At 46.3% G+C, this 21,243-nt stretch overlaps 2 protein-coding genes across 2 annotated transcripts; one reads left to right on the top strand and one right to left on the bottom strand.

Moving 5' to 3' along the window:
• Positions 1-116: 116 nt before the first annotated feature.
• On the bottom strand, positions 117-15,641 carry NDUFA11 (NADH:ubiquinone oxidoreductase subunit A11). The gene is made up of 4 exons (XM_061601508.1): positions 15,490-15,641; positions 12,811-12,903; positions 551-673; positions 117-444 (listed from the first exon to the last, which is right to left on the bottom strand). Exons 1-4 carry the CDS (start codon positions 15,569-15,571, stop codon positions 335-337), a joined length of 408 nt encoding a protein of 135 aa, XP_061457492.1. The 5' UTR covers positions 15,572-15,641; the 3' UTR covers positions 117-334.
• A 419-nt stretch (positions 15,642-16,060) lies between these two features.
• VMAC (vimentin type intermediate filament associated coiled-coil protein) lies at positions 16,061-20,213 on the top strand. The gene is made up of 2 exons (XM_061601507.1): positions 16,061-16,318; positions 16,993-20,213. The coding sequence occupies exons 1-2, from the start codon at positions 16,110-16,112 to the stop codon at positions 17,342-17,344; spliced, it is 561 nt and encodes a 186-aa protein (XP_061457491.1). The 5' UTR covers positions 16,061-16,109; the 3' UTR covers positions 17,345-20,213.
• Positions 20,214-21,243: the final 1,030 nt, after the last annotated feature.

The raw sequence follows: 21,243 nt of genomic DNA, 5'->3' as shown, positions 1-21,243 counted from the left end.
CGTCCTACAGCCTCTGTGCTCTGACCCAGCAGGGCTCCTTGCACACTTCGAATCTACAAACGTACAGAGGAACTCCCTCTCCACAACTCTCTCTTAAGGAGGCCCCTTCAAAAGCAGAAAGTCAACAGGACCAAGCGGTCTTCTTTTTATTTGGAAGGGCAGCCCCCACCAGGACCTGGGACAGACGCTGCCAACACTTTGCAGCCGCCGCTCAAGATCTCTGCCCTTGAGCTGCAGACATGCCACCTCCGAGCCTCAATCGGGGACACTGCGCAGAGACCACCATTCATTGACATACACAAGACGGGAAGGCGGAGGAAGAGGAGGGCGGGGTTTAGAGTTTGGGTTCCAAGAGGCGCCAGCCCTCTTTCTTGCCCACTTTGGTGAAAAAGGCCACCAGGCCCAGGCCAAGACAGGCCGTCGTGCCAGTGCTGAAGCTGTGAGCTGGAGAAGAGAGAGGGAGAAAAGGCCGGCTTGGTCAGAAAGCACAGGGGGTGGTAATCTTAAACTGTCAAGCCTGGCAGCCAAATTTACATAGCTAACAACCAACCTCTAGCTCCCAAGATGGTGCCTGCCGCGCAGCCTCCGATAAAGTAGTTCAAGGGGTCTTCTGGGGCATCTCGGATCTGGGCGCAGACACAGGTAGTGACTCCAAAAATGGCCCCTATGGTAGCTGTGGAGACAAAAAAGGGAGTATGGAGGGGAAGACAGAGGTGCACCACTGAACACTGGCACCAGAAGGGGCGAGTCGAGCTCATCCCCCCTCCGCTTCCATTGCAGCCTAAACTCCCACCTTGGTTCCCTTAAAGCAGCCCTGCCAGGAAGCCCATGGCCAGGACTATGGAGGCAAGAGTGCCCCCTCACTTCAGCAACTGGAATTTTAATGCCTCTGAACGTGGAGATTGTACCACGTTCCCACCACCACGACAAACAGCCAGCAACAGAACTTCCCTCTTCCTGTATGAATTAGTCCAATTTTTTTTTAAAAAAAAGCCTTCTAAGCCCAATGGTTTATCACGTGATACTAAATTTGGACAAGGGCCACAGCTGAGTGGCAAACATTCCTACTTCTAATCTAGCTGGACCCAGAGACGATGGCGGATTCAGAGCCAATATTCATATTAATATTCATATTAATAATTCCACTCAATCAAATGGGATGCAATTAAATCTGACACACACAGGGAATAGTCATCCCTTTCGTCTGTTCATGATGGGCCCACTATCATGGCATCCGATAGAAACCAGAACACCTTTGGTGCCACACTAAAACTTCTCCAGCTATACCATAAAACCATAAACTTCAAGCTTATCTCAAAGTACCATCAGTTAGGAGTAATTAAATCACACTGATAATAAGGCCATTAATTACTTATAAATTGTTAAGTGGTTCCACTTAGTCGGACAATTGCTTGTATAAACATTGAAAAACATCCCTAAACTGACAATTTATTGGTATGTTCAGATGCATAGGGAAGGTTATCTTCCCATGTCTAAGGGATTTAAGATGTTATTCTGTAGCTGAAATTTATTGTATTTCATGTATTCAGATATATACCATCTTGTTATATTTTAAAATAGTTAATTTTTCTCTGACAATTGCGATAAGCAGCAATTAAGCTAGGGATGTTTCATAAATCTGTGATCTTCAAAGGAAAATTTAGTATAAATATTCCTGCATTTTAGTATCAGATCAGTCTTCTCCTAGGAGAGGCTCACTAATGTTTGCAGCCCCAGATAGATCCAGGTAACTAAAGTACCTCAATTATGCATCAAAAAGGTTGCATGAGTGTTATATCTACGCTCAGGATTTTAGATCTGTTATGCTTTAAAATATGTAACTCCTTAACCTGCTTTTATTGTGATTTTATGCCAATTAACTTTTATTCTTTCTTACGGAATGTTTAAATAGCTTCTTAAGTAAAGGACACTTGTTTAACCGATCCTAGCTGTCTGCACAGTTGTTCCCGAATCCTAAATTTCCTGTGTGCTAATATGGGGGGGGGGGGCAACTCTCATCCTCTGATGTGCCGCCTACTACACACACTGTTGAGCCTCGGCTCTCCCTGAAGGAGCAGGGAGGGGAGAAGCATGAGTTTCAGGCGCCTCAGCTGCCAGAAGGCACGGAAGACCCAGGAGCTGTTGAGTCTGCTCAGGACCTTCGGGGGGGGGGGGGCAGTGAGCTTGAACTCCAGCCAATTCCCACCTGTGGCGCAAGCTCCGTAGAAGAGAGTGCGCCACTCCCAGTCGTTCCCGAGGGCCCATCAGGGGACGCCCCAGAGGTTGTACCAACTCCTCACTTGCCAAGCAGTTCCCAGGACGCTTCCAGCGTGATGCCACCTCCTGACCTCGAGCCTGCAGCCCAAGAGCAGGTGTCTTCCAACGAGCCGCTGGAAACACGCCCCCCCTCGCCTCGTGCCTGCCGCCGTGAGAAACGGACAGGGCAGAGACAGGACTTACAAAGGAGTCAGAGATTACGATCAAAAATGTTCCCGACATAAGCTGGCCTCTCAAAGAGGGGAGTCGCTGAGTCAACTTCCTTCACGCGCCGCAGAGCATGTCTAGAGTGTAGTTAGGGGTTCTAGTGAGTAAAGCAGGTTTCTATAATAAACGCTATGTCCTAGATGTATCCATTACTCTAATAAAGCAAGATTTAATTGCACCCGCCTCTGCGTCTCGTGGTTCCAGCTCTGGACAGGACACACACACATCCTGCTTCACATGCAGCAAATCCCAGGTTCAATTCCTGACATCTCCAGGTAGGGCTGGGAATGTTCCCCAGAGCCTGTAACCCTGGAGAGCCACTGCCAGTCTGTGTAGGCAATACTAAGCCAGATGGACCAATGGCTTGACATGGTATGAGACAACTTCCTGTGTTCTCATTCAGAATCATGAGGACTGCAAATTTTATTTTATTTTGAAAGGAAAGGACCGTAGCTCAGTGGCAGAGCCCCGCTTTCCAGGCAGAAGGTCCTAGGTTCAATCCTTGGGGGCGTCTCCAGGTAGGACTAGGAGAGACTCCTGACCCTGAACAGCTGCTTCCAGCCAGTGTAGGCAATACTAAGTTAGATGGACCAATAGCCTTGCTCAGTATAAGGCTGCTTCCTATGTTCTGATCACCAGCTGAGTGCTCACTTCACTTCTAGAGTTTTTAAGCGGCTTCATTTGACCCTGGGATAAGATTTTTTTCTCTGCTGTAAAGCAGAAAAGAGAAACATAAAAATAATATGGGGAGAAGCACAATGGGACATTGGAGAATATTTTTTAGATATTTTTATAATTGTTATGTTTGGTTTTTTTTATTTATTCTGTTATTATGTTATGTACATTGTTCAACAACAACAACAAACTTTATTGCAGACTAAGCCATAGGCCATGTGCAAGGTTACAAATGTACATAGAATAACAAAAGATAGAAGTATTTTTAAAATCAGTGTCTTGCTAAAATAAATGGGTTAGCTTTTCAGGGCGTTGGCCCTTTTACAAAAATTTTCCTCAGTTTTTGGGCCGCCAAGGCAAAGTTGGCGACTGCCAGGGTCACTGAATTGTTATTATCGCATAAAAGAAAATTGACCTTCTCTTCGTCTGTATGGCAGGTTAAAAGGGCTAAAATTACGGATAAAAATTTCCCTCTGGGGTTTTCGTGTAGAGGGCAGTAAAGTAGGTAGTGGACTAAATCTTCTATTGCCTTACATCCATAGACGCATTGATGTTGAGCCACTGGTATACCGCTGTACCTACCCTCTATATAGGCCGTGGGCATAGTTTGGAATCGGAGGGATGTAAAAGCTCTTCTGATGGGGGCGAAGTCGAGGGCGTCTAAATAGTTAGACATATAATGGTTAAGTTTGAAAGATGGGAACCAAATTGAGTAAGCAGCCGCTTCTATATGTAGACGATCCTGCTCAGCATCCTTATCAAAAATCCAGTTACGGAGCGCAATATTGTTTAAATCCATTAACTTTTCCAGGGGGAGGTTATATTTAGCTAGAATCATCAGATAGATCTTTGCCCAACCTCCCACTCGCATTTGTTCATACCAGCAGTGTTTCACTAGGGTTGAATCCTCCGTTTTTAGGATTCGGATCCAGTATCTTAGAAATGCCAAGTCAATACGTGCCCCGACTGAAGGAATCCCCAGTTCTGCTCTGAGGTGGGTAGCCGGTGTTCCTGGGGGGAGGCCTAACACTTGTTTCATAAAGCTATTTTGAATAGTGTCTAATTGAGTTTTTGCTGTAGCCCCCCATAATTCTGATCCGTACAGGATCTTCGGTAGTATTTTAGTTTTTAATATTTTTAACATTGGGGGGACAAGTTGGCCTCCCTTTGTATAGAAATTTTTTTTCATTAAACCAAGGACTCGGGAACCGGTTAAGGACATGGCCTTGATTTGGGTTGTCCAGGAGAGTCTATTTGACAAATGTATACCCAGGTATTTAAAATTTGAGACTTGTTCCAATGGGGCCCCATTTATTGACCAGCTATTCTTTGAATATCCAGTGGGATACGGTTATCCCTGGATATAAACTATATCGGAAGGACAGGGAAGGACGTATTGGTGGCGGAGTCGCTCTATACGTGAAAGAAGGCATTGAATCCAGCAAGCTCGAAACCCCAAAAGAGGCAGACTCCTCCACAGAATCGTTGTGGGTGGTGATACCATGCCCCAGGAGGGACTTAATACTGGGAACGATCTATCGTCCCCCTGATCAAAATGCTCAGGGAGACCTTGAGATGAGATATGAAATTGAGGAAGCATCCAAACTAGGAAATGTGGTAGTAATGGGTGACTTCAACTACCCGGACATAGACTGGCTGCATATGTGTTCCAGTCATGACAAAGAAGCAAAGTTTCTAGATATTCTTAATGACTATTCCCTAGACCAGTTGGTCATGGAACCAACCAGAGGGACGGCAACCCTGGACTTAATCCTCAGTGGGGACCAGGACCTGGTGCGAGATGTAAGTGTTGTTGAACCGATTGGGAGCAGTGACCACAGTGCTATTAAATTAAACATACATGTAACTGGCCAATTGCCAAGAAAATCCAACACGGTCACATTTGACTTCAAAAGAGGAAACTTCACAAAAATGAGGGGATTGGTAAAAAGAAAGCTGAAAAACAAAGTCCAGAGGGTCACATCACTCGAAAATGCTTGGAAGTTGTTTAAAAACACTATATTAGAAGCTCAACTGGAGTGCATACCGCAGATCAGAAAAGGTACCGCCAGGGCCAAGAAGATGCCAGCATGGTTAACGAGCAAAGTCAAGGAAGCTCTCAGAGGCAAAAAGTCTTCCTTCAAAAAATGGAAGTCTTGTCCGAATGAAGAAAATAAAAAAGAACACAAACTCTGGCAAAAGAAATGCAAGAAGACAATAAGGGATGCTAAAAAAGAATTTGAGGAGCACATTGCTAAGAACATAAAAACCAACAACAAAAAATTCTATAAATACATTCAAAGCAGGAGACCATCTAGGGAGACAATTGGACCCTTGGATGATAAGGGAGTCAAAGGTGTCCTAAAGAACGATAAGGAGATTGCAGAGAAGCTAAATGAATTCTTTGCATCTGTCTTCACAGTGGAAGATATAGGGCAGATCCCTGAACCTGAACTAACATTTGCAGGAAGGGATTCTGAGGAACTGAGACAAATAGTGGTAACGAGAGAGGAAGTTCTAAGCTTAATGGACAATATAAAAACTGACAAATCACCGGGCCCGGATGGCATCCACCCGAGAGTTCTCAAAGAACTCAAAGGTGAAATTGCTGATCTGCTAACTAAAATATGTAACTTGTCCCTTGGGTCCTCCTCCGTGCCTGAGGACTGGAAAGTGGCAAATGTAACGCCAATCTTCAAAAAGGGATCCAGAGGGGATCCCAGAAATTACAGGCCAGTTAGCTTAACTTCTGTCCCTGGAAAACTGGTAGAAAGTATTATTAAAGCTAGATTAACTAAGCACATAGAAGAGCAAGCCTTGCTGAAGCAGAGCCAGCATGGCTTCTGCAAGGGAAAGTCCTGTCTCAGTAACCTATTAGAATTCTTTGAGAGTGTCAACAAGCATATAGATAGAGGTGATCCAGTGGACATAGTGTACTTACTTTCAAAAAGCGTTTGACAAGGTACCTCACCAAAGGCTTCTGAGGAAGCTTAGCAGTCATGGAATAAGAGGAGAGGTCCTCTTGTGGATAAGAAATTGGTTAAGAAGCAGAAAGCAGAGAGTAGGAATAAACGGACAGTTCTCCCAATGGAGGGCTGTAGAAAGTGGAGTCCCTCAAGGATCGGTATTGGGACCCGTACTTTTCAACTTGTTCATTAATGACCTAGAATTAGGAGTGAGCAGTGAAGTGGCCAAGTTTGCTGATGACACTAAATTGTTCAGGGTTGTTAAAACAAAAAGGGATTGCGAAGAGCTCCAAAAAGACCTCTCCAAACTGAGTGAATGGGCAGAAAAATGGCAAATGCAATTCAATATAAACAAGTGTAAAATTATGCATATTGGAGCAAAAAAATCTTAATTTCACATATACGCTCATGGGGTCTGAACTGGCGGTGACCGACCAGGAGAGAGACCTCGGGGTTGTAGTGGACAGCACGATGAAAATGTCGACCCAGTGTGCGGCAGCTGTGAAAAAGGCAAATTCCATGCTAGCGATAATTAGGAAAGGTATTGAAAATAAAACAGCCAATATCATAATGCCGTTGTATAAATCTATGGTGCGGCCGCATTTGGAATACTGTGTACAGTTCTGGTCGCCTCATCTCAAAAAGGATATTCTAGAGTTGGAAAAGGTTCAGAAGAGGGCAACCAGAATGATCAAGGGGATGGAGCGACTCCCTTATGAGGAAAGGTTGCAGCATTTGGGGCTTTTTAGTTTAGAGAAAAGGCGGGTCAGAGGAGACATGATAGAAGTGTATAAAATTATGCATGGCATTGAGAAAGTGGATAGAGAAAAGTTCTTCTCCCTCTCTCATAATACTAGAACTCGTGGACATTCAAAGAAGCTGAATGTTGGAAGATTCAGGACAGACAAAAGGAAGTACTTCTTTACTCAGCGCATAGTTAAACTATGGAATTTGCTCCCACAAGATGCAGTAATGGCCACCAGCTTGGACGGCTTTAAAAGAAGATTAGACAAATTCATGGAGGACAGGGCTATCAATGGCTACTAGCCGTGATGGCTGTGCTCTGCCACCCTAGTCAGAGGCAGCATGCTTCTGAAAACCAGTTGCTGGAAGCCTCAGGAGGGGAGAGTGTTCTTGCACTCGGGTCCTGCTTGCGGGCTTCCCCCAGGCACCTGGTTGGCCACTGTGAGAACAGGATGCTGGACTAGATGGGCCACCGGCCTGATCCAGCAGGCTCTTCTTATGTTCTTATGAATTCCTAAATTTGCCACATACCATGATTTTAGATTTGGCTTGATTGATTCTTAGCTTCTGGGAGTGGCAATAATCTTCCAATGTTAGGAGCATTCGTTTAAGTCCTATTTTTGTTAGTGAGCATAGAGCAAGATCGTCGGCATATAAAAGCATTGATATTTTTTGTGTGTTAATTGAGGGGGGGAAATCAGGCGATGATAGGGACTCCACCATATCATTAATAAAAAAATTAAATAAAAAAGGGGCCAGCAAACACCCTTGTTTTACTCCCCTATATACTGGGATTTTAGATGATAGAACGCTATTAGTCCCTTGACGTACCTGTATGACGTTTGATTGATAGAGAGCTCTTATTAGCCATAGCAGTCTTTGATCTATGTTTATTTATGACAATTTTTGCCAGAGAAGGTCTCTGTCTATTGTATCAAAGGCCGCGGCAAAGTCTATGAAGGCAATATATAAGGATTGATTCGCTTTGGCTTTAGTTTTGCTTATGAGATGTTGCAGAATAAATGTTTGGTCTATGGTGCTCATGTGTGGCCTAAACCCGGCTTGTTCTTTACAGATTATCGAGTTTGTTTGCTCCCAAGCCATGCGTTTGTTAAGGAGCATACGGCTAAACAGTTTCGATGTTATGTTTAATAGGCTTATGGGTCGATAGTTTGACGGAATCGTTGGGTCACCTTTTTTAAAAATTGGGACCACAATGCTGGTCAGCCATCCCTGTGGAATTAAGCCTGTATTGATTATGTAAGTAAAAAGTGAAGCGAGCAGAGGAGCCCACCATGCTAGATCTTGTATGATAAATTCGGGTGGTAGGGTGTCTTCACCTGGTGCTTTGCCTGCTTTTAAGAGGAATACTAACTCTCTAATTTCTTCCGGTGTTACCGGAGGCCAGGGGGGAAGGTCCTTCAGCTTCTCGGCGATATTCTCCGGTTTTCGGGGGAGGAGGCTTCCAAAAATTGAGCTAAAGTGAACCGCCCATTCATCATTTATTATCGGGGGGAAATTAATGTGAGTTATTGGGGTTATCTTTCCCTGGAGAAATCTCCAGAATTCTGTTTCGTTCTTCTCATGGGTTACTCTTGTTAGAGTTCTCCAGTTTGTCTGGTAAAAATTTTTTTTCTTTTGTTTTATTAGTTCTTTGTATGTCCTTCTTCGTGTTATTAATTGCTGGAGGGTATCTGGGGAATTATTTAGGCAAAATATCTTAATTAGCTTAATAAGTTGTTTTTTGGAGGTTCTACATTCCTTATCAAACCAGGTTCTAGGCTGGGGCGGAGCTGAAGTCTCCGTAAGGTCAGCAATTCGTGGGCTTAACTCAGCTAATAATAATTCATACGCCTTTAAACAGTTTTGGGGATTTGTTATGGTCATTTGGTGTAACTGGGCTATGGGTTGGCTGGACAACAATTGATGGGCCTTTGTCCCAATCTCTTGCGACCATTTTAGGCGCCTGCGCCTACAGGTGGACTCATTTTGGTTGTAACTTCGCCTTTGGGTGGCCTGCAGAGTAACCTTTATTGGTAGATGGTCACTCTCTGGTCTTGATAAAACGTTAAATTCCTTTATTCTGTTTAGCAAAGGGTAAGAACCAAGAAAATAATCGACTACGCTAGCCCCCGTTCTTGATAGGTATGTGTAGGCGCCCCTGCAGTAGTCCCATGAGAAGCCATTTAAACATACCAATTGGAATTTTAGGATCAACTAAGAGAGAGCTGTACTGTATTTGTTAACTACTTGGTCTTTAGTACTTCTATTTAGAATTGGGGGGTCTGCAATATATTTATTTAAAGAATCTTCATTCGATGAGGAACAAGGACCCATTCTGGCATTAAAATCGCCTCCAAGGAGAAGCTCATGAGATATAAACTTAGATAATAATGTTTCCAAGCATGTATCTAACATCTGCCATGGGGAGTCTTGGTGGGTAGAGTTTGCCGGGGGAATATATATATTTGCGCAGATAAAGGGTGGTAGGCCAGGGATCTTTATACCCAGGGCTATGAGAGGAGTTTGTGTCTCTACAGTAAGATCTGTTATGTAGCTAGTAAGGTGAGTGGCCACCAGGGTGGCTATACCACCCTTAGCTCTACCCTTAGATGAGATTTTAATGGCTGGTTTTAGCCAAGTTTTATACCCTATAAGTTCAATAGGCTCTCCTGGTGTTAGCCACGTTTCCTGCAAAAGAATAATTTCAAAAGATTGTAAAAATTGCATTAGAGCCAAGTCCAATATTCTGTTTTTCCAGCCAGCTATATTCCACGATATGATAGATATAAGGTAGTCCTTTTGAGAGGTGTCCAGAAGGTTATCACTTTTGCAATGACTAGATGAAGTTATTAAATTGTTTGTATTGTCTATTGCTCTTGGCTGTTGTCATGGGCAAGGGGTTATAATATTCACTGTTGGCATAAGTGTACTCACATTAGACGATACTCTATATGTTGGTAGTGTTCTTTTGGAGAAGTCTGGATTAATAATTTGGTTTTGGACCGGGGATCCCATTTCTTCCGGTTGTAGCATTCGCATCTCTAACCAAGTAGGTTCTGTTGGTGGCCTCTCTTGGTCTGGAACTACTTCTCTAGGTTGTGGGCTGGAGAATCTCCCTTGTCTTCCAGGTGGAGAGGAGTTAATTTCACTATTGGAGGTCGGATGTTGTGGTAGAAGTTGTTGAAATAGGTTTTTAAGAGAGAGGACTTTTAGGTTGCTTGGGGTCAGCATCTGGTCTGGGGAATAATTATCTTCATTTGGCTTGGAGCTTTGCTTCATTAGATTATGTATGAGGTTGACCAAACTGAAAATTATGTCGTCTTGGTCAGGTTTCGATAAGCGCTCGTACGATTCCATAAGGAAGCGTTCTTCTGGGGCAAGTCCTTCTTGCCTCAGATTCCGATACTCCGGGGCATCATTTATATGTCGAAATTGGCAATGGGTTTGTCCGGTAGAAGTGATTTGTTGTCCTTGGTTATTCAGCCCCCTAGGGGTTATCTGAGTTCGATGCTTCTTAGTCTTTGTCTGTGAAGAGAACTGTCTACACAGTGGCTTGGGTGGAGCATTATTTGCAAAATAGCGTTGCAATGAAATACCATTTGCAAGGAAATCTCCCTTGAGCTTGTAAATACGGTCAGCCAACTGTGGTGAATGTAAGGTAAAAATAGCCCGCTTATCTGGCTCCATAGAAAATAGGTGGGTCACATGTTTAATGTAAGTTTTATACCGGATATCTGGTAGAAGGGTCTGTAGGCAAGTATCAAAGCATTGTCTTATTGAAGTAGTCCTCCATCGATCCAACGTTGCTACTGAGAGAGATACCACTAGTTTTTCTCTTTGTAGTTGTAGGTCCCAGTTCCAGTCATTGCGATTATTTGGGGAGAAGTGAAGTTTTTGTTGCGAGTTAGTAGTATCTTTGGCGTTGATTCCATTGGGTGGTAGCTCTGAGGCCAGACTAGCTACAGCTTTATCATTTCCTACAGTGGTGCTTGTATGTGTCGAACTTGTGGGGCTTACTCTTTGTGATAAGTTTTCACCTTCAGGGGGTAATTGATGAGTTTTAGATGGAGTATCTAGTAATTTAAAAAGAGGTTTGAAGTTCATTTTTCTATTTGGAATCGGTTTGGAGTTTTTAACATTTTTAGATTTTTCGGTCTTTCCTTTCTTCGGTTATCTGGACATGTTATCTTGGAGCCCTTTGCCTTAGTCCTCATCCTTGGTTTCTGTTTCAGAATCTCCTTATTTTGAAAACTGTTAGCAGGTTTATCTTGATCAGGAAGAAGAGTCCCCATAGACTTAATTAAGGTGGTTAATAAGCTATTTGTTTCCGTTATATACGCCTTTATTAAGCCTAGTTCCTCAGTTACTGCCCTACCCCATCCTATAGAGAGTAAACTGAGACCAAGATTTTCCTTATTCAGGATAGAGTTGTTTTTAATGCAGTTATCAGAGGCTCTTGATTCCTGGAGTTCTTCCATCGGGTCGCTAATAACTATTTCTGATGGGAGATCTTCAGCCCTTGGTGTTAATGAGCAATTAAGGTCCGCATCTTGTAGTTCTTCTGCTAGGCTTCTGCCATGTGGATTTTCTTTGAAAGGTCTAGTTGTTAGTTGCCGGTCTAACGACCATCCGTGGGGGGATTGATGTTGTGGAGTAATCTCAAGGTTACTTAAAGGTGCAGGCAAGGCTTGGGTCGCTTCCATTTGTGTGGGAAAAAAATGGGTTATTTTAGTTTGAGAAGTTATTGGAGAGAATATCTCATCTTCAGGGACAATGCCCATTTCCTTGCATTTTTTCCTTGTAAAAACCATCAGTTTGTAGCTTAAGTAGAGATCTTTAGATACGCTCTCTTCCCGTAAGCAGAACTCTAGTGCAAGGGCAGCTTATCGGCTCAGATTGTAATAGAAGATATCTTAATTAAGCCAAAGTTCATAACTTCATAAGTTATACGAGTAAGTTGTAAAGTTCGTTCGTTGTTCACCAAGCTGGGGTGTTTTTTTTGGGGGGGGGAGGGATAAATGTTTCTCTTGGCGTCCTCTTAAGTCAGCTTTATTTGCTACTATTCCGGTTGGAGTACAGCGAGGTATCTTGATTATTATTAAGTTTGTAGCTTTGAAGCAGCTTTGGGAAGTAATAACATCGTTAATGAGTGCTCCTAATCTTTGCCTTTCATAGAGGGAAAGTTTTCGTTGTTTAACTAGTTGATTAAGTAGTTTATGGAATTTCTGAGTTTTATGTTTGGAAGAGCTGTGTAAGAAACGTTCTTACCGGATGCTGCCTCCCGGAAGTTCCATGTACATTGTTGAGATTTATTGTTTACTTATATTTATTTAAGTGAGAGCCAGCATGGTGTAGTGGTTAAGGTGTTGGACTAGGACCTGGGAGACCAGGGTTCGAATCCCCACATAGCCATGAAGCTCACTGGGTGACCCTGGGCCAGTCACTGCCTCTCAGCCTCATGAAAACCCTCTTCATAGGGTCGCCATAAGTCGGAATCGACTTGAAGGCAGTACATTTACATTTTTTATATTTATTTAAAATGTGATGAATTGTTTTCCTTTTAATTGTACCAAATATGAATTGTATATTATATATTGTATATTGATTTTTATGTTGTAAACCGCCCAGAGAGCTTCGGCTATGGGGCGGTATAGAAATTTAATAAATAAATAAAATAAAAACATAACATAACTAACATAAACTTAGTATTTGCTTTCAAAGCTTGCTGACCTTATCTATGAATTACTGATGATTATTTTATATTGTTTTATCTACACCACTTCCCGACATTTGTTACAAAAGCTTTTCTAAATACAGCTTGAGGAGCAGATCCGTTATCTCAGGGTTATATTGCAAAATGTGAGCAGGTCTCCATCTTCAGAAGGGCAGCACAGCTAAGTGGGCTTGGCTGCTATCGACCGGCATCAGCAAGACTTACCCATGGTGACTGTGCCTGTGGCCGCCCTCTGAAAAGCCTCCAAAGTCGTCTCTGGCTGGATGAGTATAATACGGTAAATCGACCCCAGCAGACCTACAGAAAGAAAGGTGAGAATTTATTTAGTGAGTGAGAGGTGGGGAGGGGAATGGACCAACGAACAAAGGGAGGATTATTATTCCTAGAAAATCAAAGCCTTTCTAAGTTTAAAATGAATATAAACTTGAGGGCCAACAATAATTATCATTTATGTAACATTTGAAGGCAAACCCCACTTTCAATAGGCAGCTGCATCTTTACCGTCCCTCATGCCTGACATCATATAAGACAAGAAGGGTAGGGCAGGCAAGAGTGCCTTAGGGAAACCAATCTCATCAGCCAAATTTAGGACCTCTGTGTGGCTCCTAATTAGGTTCACAGGCCTGAGATTCCCCACCACAATTTAAAGGGCTTCACGCACATTATTTATTAACACAGTTAGGTATAATCCTCCCTTTCAAGATACAGATCTTTGCAAGAAGGCTTAGAAGCAATATTAAGCTACATTTTAAAAACCCACAACAAATATTGTCACCTTATAACATGTAATGAGGATCTTTTCCAGAGGAGACCCTGTGGCACTCTGAATGTTCCGGACTCCAACTCCCAATAGCCAGCATGGCCAATGGTTAGGGATGATGGGAAGAGAGCAAAATCTAGAGGGCTGCCAGGTTAGCCACTTCTGCGGAAAAGGAAACCAGGAAAGGCCCAAGAGGAGAGCAGAGAAGCCATCCGAGAAGTCCTGCCATTTCCCTGGATGGGAACGTTACTGCCATTACTGGATGGGATTCCATTTAGATCTCATACAAACCCTGTTTTCAAACAGCTGCATTGGCTGCCAGTTCTGGGCCCAATTCAAGATGCTTATGCTATATGACTTAGCTCCCAAATATCTGAGAGGCCGCCTCCTCTCAGGTGTTAAGAGGGCAGAGGGGGCCTTCTTGGTAGTTCTGCCGTCTTCAGAAGTTTGGGGGATGGTGGCCTGGGAAAGGATATTCTCTACAGCAGCCCCTAAACTGTGGAACTCCCTCCCTGCAGAGCTGCGTCTGGCACCTTCACTGTATGACTTTCACTGTATGCTAAAGACACAGTTCTTATTTATTTATTTAATTTCATTTATAAACCGCCCATAGCCAATGGCTCCCTGGGCGGTGTACAACATACAATAATACAATAAATGAACAAAATCACAGATAAAAATACAAATTCATAATAACACTAAATGATATTAGCATAACTAAAACATTAAAACAGTAAAATACATAGAAACATATTAAAATGCCTGGGAGAATAGGAAGGTTTTAGCCTGGCGCCGAAAGGATAGCAGCGTAGGTGCCAGGCGTACCTCCTCGGGGAGACTGTTCCACAATTCGGGAGCCACCACCGAAAAGGCCCTAGATCTTGTCATTACCCTCCGAGCCTCTCGGTGAGACGGTACTCGGAGGAGGGCCTTAGATGTCGAACGAAGTGTACGGGTAGGTTCATAGCAGGAGAGGCGTTCCATCAGATATTGCGGGCCCACACCCCGACTTTTGACCCTTGAGAGATATATTTTTAAGAACCTTCCTAGTTGTGAATGCAATTTGTTTTTAAGCTGTATTTTATACATTGTGACCTGCCCTGGGAGCTATTGAAGGGAAATAAATAAATTACTACTACTACTACTACTACTAATAAACGAGCAATATGAGCTTTTACACACACACCCCTTGGGCTGCTGATTTCTGTCTGCAAATCCACTGTAAACTACGGTTTCTCATTTTGCTTTAGAAGCCGATCGGGAAACCTTGGTTAATCTGGAGTCACTCAGAATTGATCCCTGTGACAGACGATGGGTGTGACACTGTGGATAGATGTATGAGCTCAGGTGGATATACACCCTTCCCTTAACTAACACCACCTCCCCGTGTGAACACAACTGATTCCCAGTCACTCTAGAGTAAAACATAGGGGTAGCGGGAACAACACCATCCCCGTTCCATCCCAAAATCACTTAATTCCTATGACTGAATGCTTGCATGCTGGAATGGTGGAGGAGGGGTGTCCTCTGCCACTCCCAGCCTGTGTAAATGCAGCTGAGCTAGTTATTCCAAACTGATCCTTGTGTATGCAGGCCTATGTGAGTGAAGGTGTGTGCACGCGCAATTGGAAGCATTGATGTAGCTAATCTGGAGTCACTCCGAATGCATACCCCCAACTGTGGATGGATGCCCCTGCCATTCCCAGCCCATGTGAAGGCAGCTAATATAGCATCCCGCTGAATTGATCCCAGAACCATAATGCTGCCCATGTGAACATGGCTAATCCAGAATTACTCGGAATTGATCCCCGCAGCAGGTTGGGCAGACTCCTAAATACGGACGGACGCCCCTTGCCACTCCCAGCCCAGATGAACTCAACTAATCTGGAGTCATTCTGAACTGATCCCAGACCCAGAACACAAGATAATCCGGAGTCACTCCTAATTGACCCTCCATATGCGTCGGGTGCGCGCGTGTCCTCTATTGATACACACAAAACACTCCAAAACTCAGTTCCCTCGGGGGGTTTGGAACGGTGTGAACGCGGCTAATCTGGAGTCACTCCAGAATAAGAACGCGCCCGAGGGGGGAAACGAACACGCCCTCCCCTTCCGCGCCTCACCGATGCCGGCCCCGAGGCGCCCCGTGATCCAGGCCTTGCGAGGGCAGTCGGTGCCGTCCGGGATGTCCCAGTAGTCGGCCATGTTTGGAGCAAGACCAGCAGCCGCCGGCGCAAGTATCGCGAGATTCGGGAGAGGGACGACTCTGCTGGGCAAGTCTCGCGAGAGCACTAAGGGCGGTTGGGACGACAGGCAGGGCGGACCAATCGCCGCTCAAGAGCTCTGGAAAAGAAGGCGGAACTAAAGGGGGCAAGTAAGCAGCAGCGTGGGAGGAGCCTGCGGTAAATAGGATGCAGCGTCGGCCATTGGGGGCGCGGCTTCTCCGCCTCCCAGGAGGCCGAAGGGCGCGGCCTGGACTCTTCTCCCGCTCCCAATTGGCCACGACGTCGCGTCTAAGGCATCCTGGCAAGCAGTCGTGGCTTCTGGCTCCTCCTTCTCTTCGGCGCCTCTGAATGGCTGTCGCGGGCTGAGGGTGTGGCCTGATCTTCCATCCGCCGCGGCGCCCGGGTTGGGGGGAGGCTCCCTCCCGCTGATTGGCCACCACGGTGGGCGTGGCCTCGTTCTCCATTGGCCGCGGCTCGCGGGCAGTGGGCGTGGCGTGCACCCCTCCCTCCTCCTCGCGATGTCCTCCTCGGCGCGGTCTTCGCCTCCGACGCCGGTGCAGATCCGGGAGGCGAACGCACACTTGGCGGCGCTGCACGGGCGCGTGGCCGAGCTGGAGCGGCGCCTGGCGGTGGCGGAGCGCACAGTGCGCGGGCAGGCCGAGAGCCTCATCCGGAAGGACGCCGAGATGCGCCGCGCCCTGACGGGGCTCCGCGAGTCGCAGGACAGGTGCGGCTCTGACGAGGACTAGCGCCTTCGGCAGCCCCGCCCACTTAAAATAAAATGGGGGGGGGGAACAAACCATCATGAGCCAAGATGATTAGCGACTTTCACTCCACATTAAACAAAACTAGAAATGTCGAGAGACTAGGCGCTCTACCCTGTATTTCTCTTTAAAATATCAGACATGCCACGCGGTGCCCAGGACTGGAAGCTGTTTTTTAAAAAGGGCTTGTTCATGTCTTTTGCTAATGTAACATCAGTTGTGTGAATGCCCTAATTTGGGTCAAGACAGGTTGGAAGTCCAGCTACTCTTGTGTCTTTGGTGGAGGGGGAGGAGCAGGGCGCTCAGGAAGTGTGGTGAGCCACCCTCTTTGCCAGCCTGTCTGTGACCACATGCCAGCATTCAGACAACTGGTACACCCTGCCCAAAGCATCATGGAAAGCTGACTTATACAGGGTCCATCTAGCTCAACACTGTCTGCACTGACTGGCAGCAGCAATACGCCAGACTTTCAGACTCGAGGGGTCTGTCCCAGCCCTACCTGGAGATGCCGTTGTGGGCTGAACTGCATGCAGGGCGCATTCTTTGAAGCAAGGGCCTTCCCTGTAAACTGAGTCCCTCCGGACAGTCTCAAACTGCCCATCTCTCACTGCCTGCTTCCCTTCTTTTTCCTCCAAAGGGAATTGGCCATCTTGGAAGAGAAGCTGCAGTCCTCCGAGGACCGAGCCCAGGAGCTCCTCAGCGTGATCCAGGAAAAGGACAGCCTGATCCAGGAGCTGCGACACAGGAGCCGGCTGCTGAGCGAGATCTGCCGCACCCGCCCTGTCCTGGAGAACCTTTTGGCATACATGGCTGAAGGGGAACAGCTGAGCCCCGTCCTCGGGGCCCGGAGTGGGGCCAGCTCTCCGGATCACAGCCTCGTGCTGGAGACGAACTGCACCCTGGACCACGATCTGGACGCCACCAAAGACTTCTCCCTCGGGGACGATGACCCGGATTCCGACAAGGCTCTGTTTGGGACGACGGTGTAAAGGCCGGCTCTCGGACATGTTGGGCGGGAGAAGAAAACCCTCTTCAGGTTCAGAGCGGGGTAGGGGGCTGCCCCTTTGCCACCCGGGGATGTGCAACCTCTGTAAGCCTGAGATAGAAAATTACTGGTGGGTGGGTGAGCGTTACCGCTCTTGGCTTAATGAAGTTGCTGACAACAGACCAATCCCTGTCTTTGGCTCAGGTACAATCAACCCTCCACCTTCCTGCAACCCCTCCTGAGGGTGTGAGACACTCTGGGTCTTTAGGAGAGGCAGCTATCCACAGGGGGGGGGGGCGCTACCCCTCACAGCAGCTGCATTAACATTGCTTGAAAGAGTTTCCCAGTTCCTGGTGGTGGTGGTGGTCAGGGGTGTTTTTCCATTTCTCTCGTTTATTTCTATCCATAATCTGCAGGGATGGCTCATTTAGGGACAGAGCGTCATAATTCTTAGCTGCTGCTATAGGCCTCTCCTGACAGTGCCGGGCTGACTCTTGAAATGGCTCGAGCTGAAGAGTGCTTGTGCAGGCAGCTGGGCCTTCCTTCATAGAGGGGCGTCTCGCAGGGATTCCGGGCTCTCATACACCAGCATCAAACACTTGTAAGGGAAACCTTGAATCCAGGTGGACCCTGCCAGCTGCCTCTCTGTCTGCATTGGCTTGGCCAGAGGAATCTGATCTAGTTCCCTCCTCCTTCCTTTTTTCATCTAGCCTGGTCAGATACAAGTGTGGGACGCTTTTCTTTGTTTTAAACAACATACACACACTCTCTCCTTCTCTTAAGGGTGGCTTATTAAACCCCGTAACCCGCTTATAGCTTCTTCTGCCAGTCGGGATTGCTTTCTGGGAGGATTCCTGTTTTGAGACGGTTAAATTGCCGGATTTCTCCCCTTGCATCTTGGGTGGATGAACCAAGAATTTGCAGCTTTGAAAGCTGGTGCCATTCGCTTCAGGCAGGAAAGGAAACGCAGTCAACGTTGGGTTTATAGTCTCTGGTTCTCTCTGCATCTCGGGGGTACCTGCTCCCTCAACTAAGCACCCCCTAAACAGAGGAGGAAGTGGGAAGGGGCTTTAGTGCAATGGCACAGCACCGGCTTCACATGAAAAAGGTCCCCAGCTTGATCCCTGGGGGCGGAATCTCCAAATAGGCCTGGGAATGTCCCGTCTGAAATCCTGGAGAGCTGTTGCTGATTGGGGTAGACAACACTAAGCCAGATGGATACGGCTGCCTCATATTTTCCTATGCTGCTTGGCTGGTCTTATTGGCTCCACCCGGAGCTGGCCAACAGTCAAACAGTTGTGCAGGATGGCAATCTTGATTCCTGTTTTTTTCCCCCTTTGGAATTGGAGAAATATCGCTTTGTTTTTAGAAGAGTCCTAATACGAAGAAACAACACGTTAAATTATGTCAGTGCTCTCTCTCACTTAAATAAAAAACTAACAATGTGCAATACAAGTGGGAACCGGCTACACAATGTTGCAGTGTGTGGTTCCCTGCCATTCGCTGTTCTGGCCAGCCACCACTGCTGTTCTGCTTGATCACTCCATTCCGTTGTGCCTCCTCGCCCTACAACACTCAGCCAGGATGCCATTGCGTCCGAGCAATACATTTTGGGTGCTTCTGCAAACATTGCAAGCTCCCTGAAGCCTGCTGCCCCCTTCCTCTTTTGCATGGACAGGGCTTTTTTTTTTAAAAAAAAAATAAGGCTTGATAAGGGTGGACGCTCGCCGCCTGAATATCGAAAATAGAGGGAACAGCCGTGAATTTTTTCTCTTCTGCCATTGCAAATCAGCAAAAACAGATCTGACTCCATTTTGACAGGCTGGCTCCCTTTTACTGCTGGAGGTCACTAAATGTTAGAGGTCTGGAATTCTGTTGCTTCACTGGGAGAGGAGAGTGCTCTGATGTCCAGGTGCCCTTGCAGGGAAGCGGCAGCAAGCTGAATCAGGTTAAGTTCAGCAGTTCAGATTGTGGAAGTCACAAATTGCTTCAGTGCAAACTAAGAGCAGGCCAACAGGTTGACCCTAGTGGCATCTTATGGAGCTGCCTTGTAATTTTGGACATCCTCATTGCCGTCCCAGTTAAGGAAGGGGCGTAGCTCACTGGTAGAGCAGAAGGTCCCAGGTATCTCCAGGCAGGGCTTGGAAAAATCTCCCTTCCTGGAACCCTGGCGAGCCACGGCCAGTCAGTAGAAACAATATTGAACCTGATGGAACAATGCTCTCGACTCGCTATAAGGCAGCTTTCTATGTTACTGGTTAAATCAGCCTTTCTTCCTGAACCCTGAGGACTAGAATCTTACTTTATTTTTAAGGGAAGGACCATAGCTCATTGGTAGAGCACCTGCAAAAGGCTACAGGTTCAATTATGTTTATATGAAATGTACTTGTGTTTGGTTGTAAGTCGCCCAGAGTGGCAGATTAACCTCTGCCAGATGGGCATCTAACAAATCTCATAAACAAATAAAATAAATCATCTCTAGGTAAGGCTGGGAAGTCAACATTGATGATACTTAGCTAGAGGGAAGAATGACCTTGGCTCGGTCTAAGGCAGCTTTCTGTGTTGCACCTTGGTGAACCCTCAGTTCTTGCCAAGCCTCCGTCTGTGTTTCTGTCCACCTTCTGTGCTCTGCCCCATTTCCAGACTTGTTCAGGTATCCCAGAGTCCAGGTCCTTGACACAGAAGCAACCCCAGCTGAACGCGGCAGGACTTCGCATCTGAGCAAACGTGTTCGGGATCATTCCGTTTCCCCTTAACGACTGTTACTGTGCAAGTTAGTTCCTCCGCGGTCAAAAGCGCCTGGTTAACCTTCAAGTGCCTGTTGGGATTTTGTTATGCCACTTTCCTCACTGATGACAAAGTAATAAAACATATTTTGGTATACTCCATCCGTGTCTGTTTTACGTCCTTGTTTGTCGTGGCTGGTTTTTAAGGACTCTAAACAGAGAACTCAAGTGTGAAACTGCAGATCTTCAAACAAACGCTATGTGGCTAGTCCCTAAAATCAACCACCAAAATCCTTTTAAAAGGGGATTCAGGAAATCGTAGCACAGGATTTCACATCTGCTCCTGTTAAATTGGTAATCGCGTTACCGAACAGTGTGAGGTGCTCCTTTCAGCCAAGGGCTGCATGTTGGTGGTGGGTGTGGCCAGAGGGAAAGTGGGTGGAGCTAGATGCAAATTGTGGGGAGAGTGGTGGATGGGATCCTTCCCCTTTGTCCTGTAGGGCTACACAAAAGGTTGTGTCTGCCCCAGTCACCTTTTAGAGCTCATTGAGAGCCTCAGTAAAGCATTAGGGGGGTGGGGGGCTTAGAGGGTTTATCCAGTTGCCAGGGGTGCCCTTTGCCACGTTGCTAATCTGCCACCTGTTTGCATTCCTGGGGCTGTAGCGTATTCATAGTCCCATTTACATTTATAGACCCAACTAACTTAGGCCCATTCATTTCGATGGGTTTGCTCTGAGTAGAACCCCTTGATTTCTCTGTGTATTTCTAATGTCTCAAAGCCACTTGTGGGGGCTGTTGGTGGCCACCTCTGGGATCAAACAACTTCTTGGCTCATGATTGGTTGCAGAGGTGTTTCTCTGCCCCACCTGAAGGAAGAGAGACACAGCTGTAAAGTTTAAACTGGCTCTTTCGCTGGAGACCATCGGTCATTACTTCTTGCAGTAAAGGCAAGGAAGAACTAAACTCACAACACAGGAAGGCAGCTTAACTTTCTGAGACAGCTACCCTGTTACGGCTTCCCTCTCTGCACAGCAGGTGTGAATTAAAGACTGGCTCATGGCAAGAGACTTGAGGCTGTTGCCTGTGGCTGGCTAGCCCTTGGGATCCTGGAGGGCTTCCAGCCCAGCCTGGATGGACCCCCCCTCAGGCCCCTGCTCGCCTCGGCTGTGCACCCTCC

This window comes from Rhineura floridana, chromosome 18, assembly GCF_030035675.1.
Source record: "Rhineura floridana isolate rRhiFlo1 chromosome 18, rRhiFlo1.hap2, whole genome shotgun sequence".
Taxonomy (NCBI): domain Eukaryota; kingdom Metazoa; phylum Chordata; class Lepidosauria; order Squamata; family Rhineuridae; genus Rhineura; species Rhineura floridana.
The sequence above is the reverse complement of the archived record's forward strand: the minus strand, read 5'-3'. Positions and strand labels throughout refer to the sequence as shown.

Excerpts from the sequence above, each read along its gene's own strand:
- VMAC (XM_061601507.1), top strand. The coding sequence starts at position 16,110 with ATGTCCTCCTCGGCGCGGTCTTCGCCTCCGACGCCGGTGCAGATCCGG. Across the intron at positions 16,319-16,992 it reads CTCCGCGAGTCGCAGGACAG|GGAATTGGCCATCTTGGAAG; the intron begins GTGCGGCTCTGA and ends TTTCCTCCAAAG.
- NDUFA11 (XM_061601508.1), bottom strand. The coding sequence starts at position 15,571 with ATGGCCGACTACTGGGACATCCCGGACGGCACCGACTGCCCTCGCAAG. Across the intron at positions 12,904-15,489 it reads GCGCCTCGGGGCCGGCATCG|GTCTGCTGGGGTCGATTTAC; the intron begins GTGAGGCGCGGA and ends TTCTTTCTGTAG. Across the intron at positions 674-12,810 it reads CACAGGCACAGTCACCATGG|CTACCATAGGGGCCATTTTT; the intron begins GTAAGTCTTGCT and ends TTGTCTCCACAG.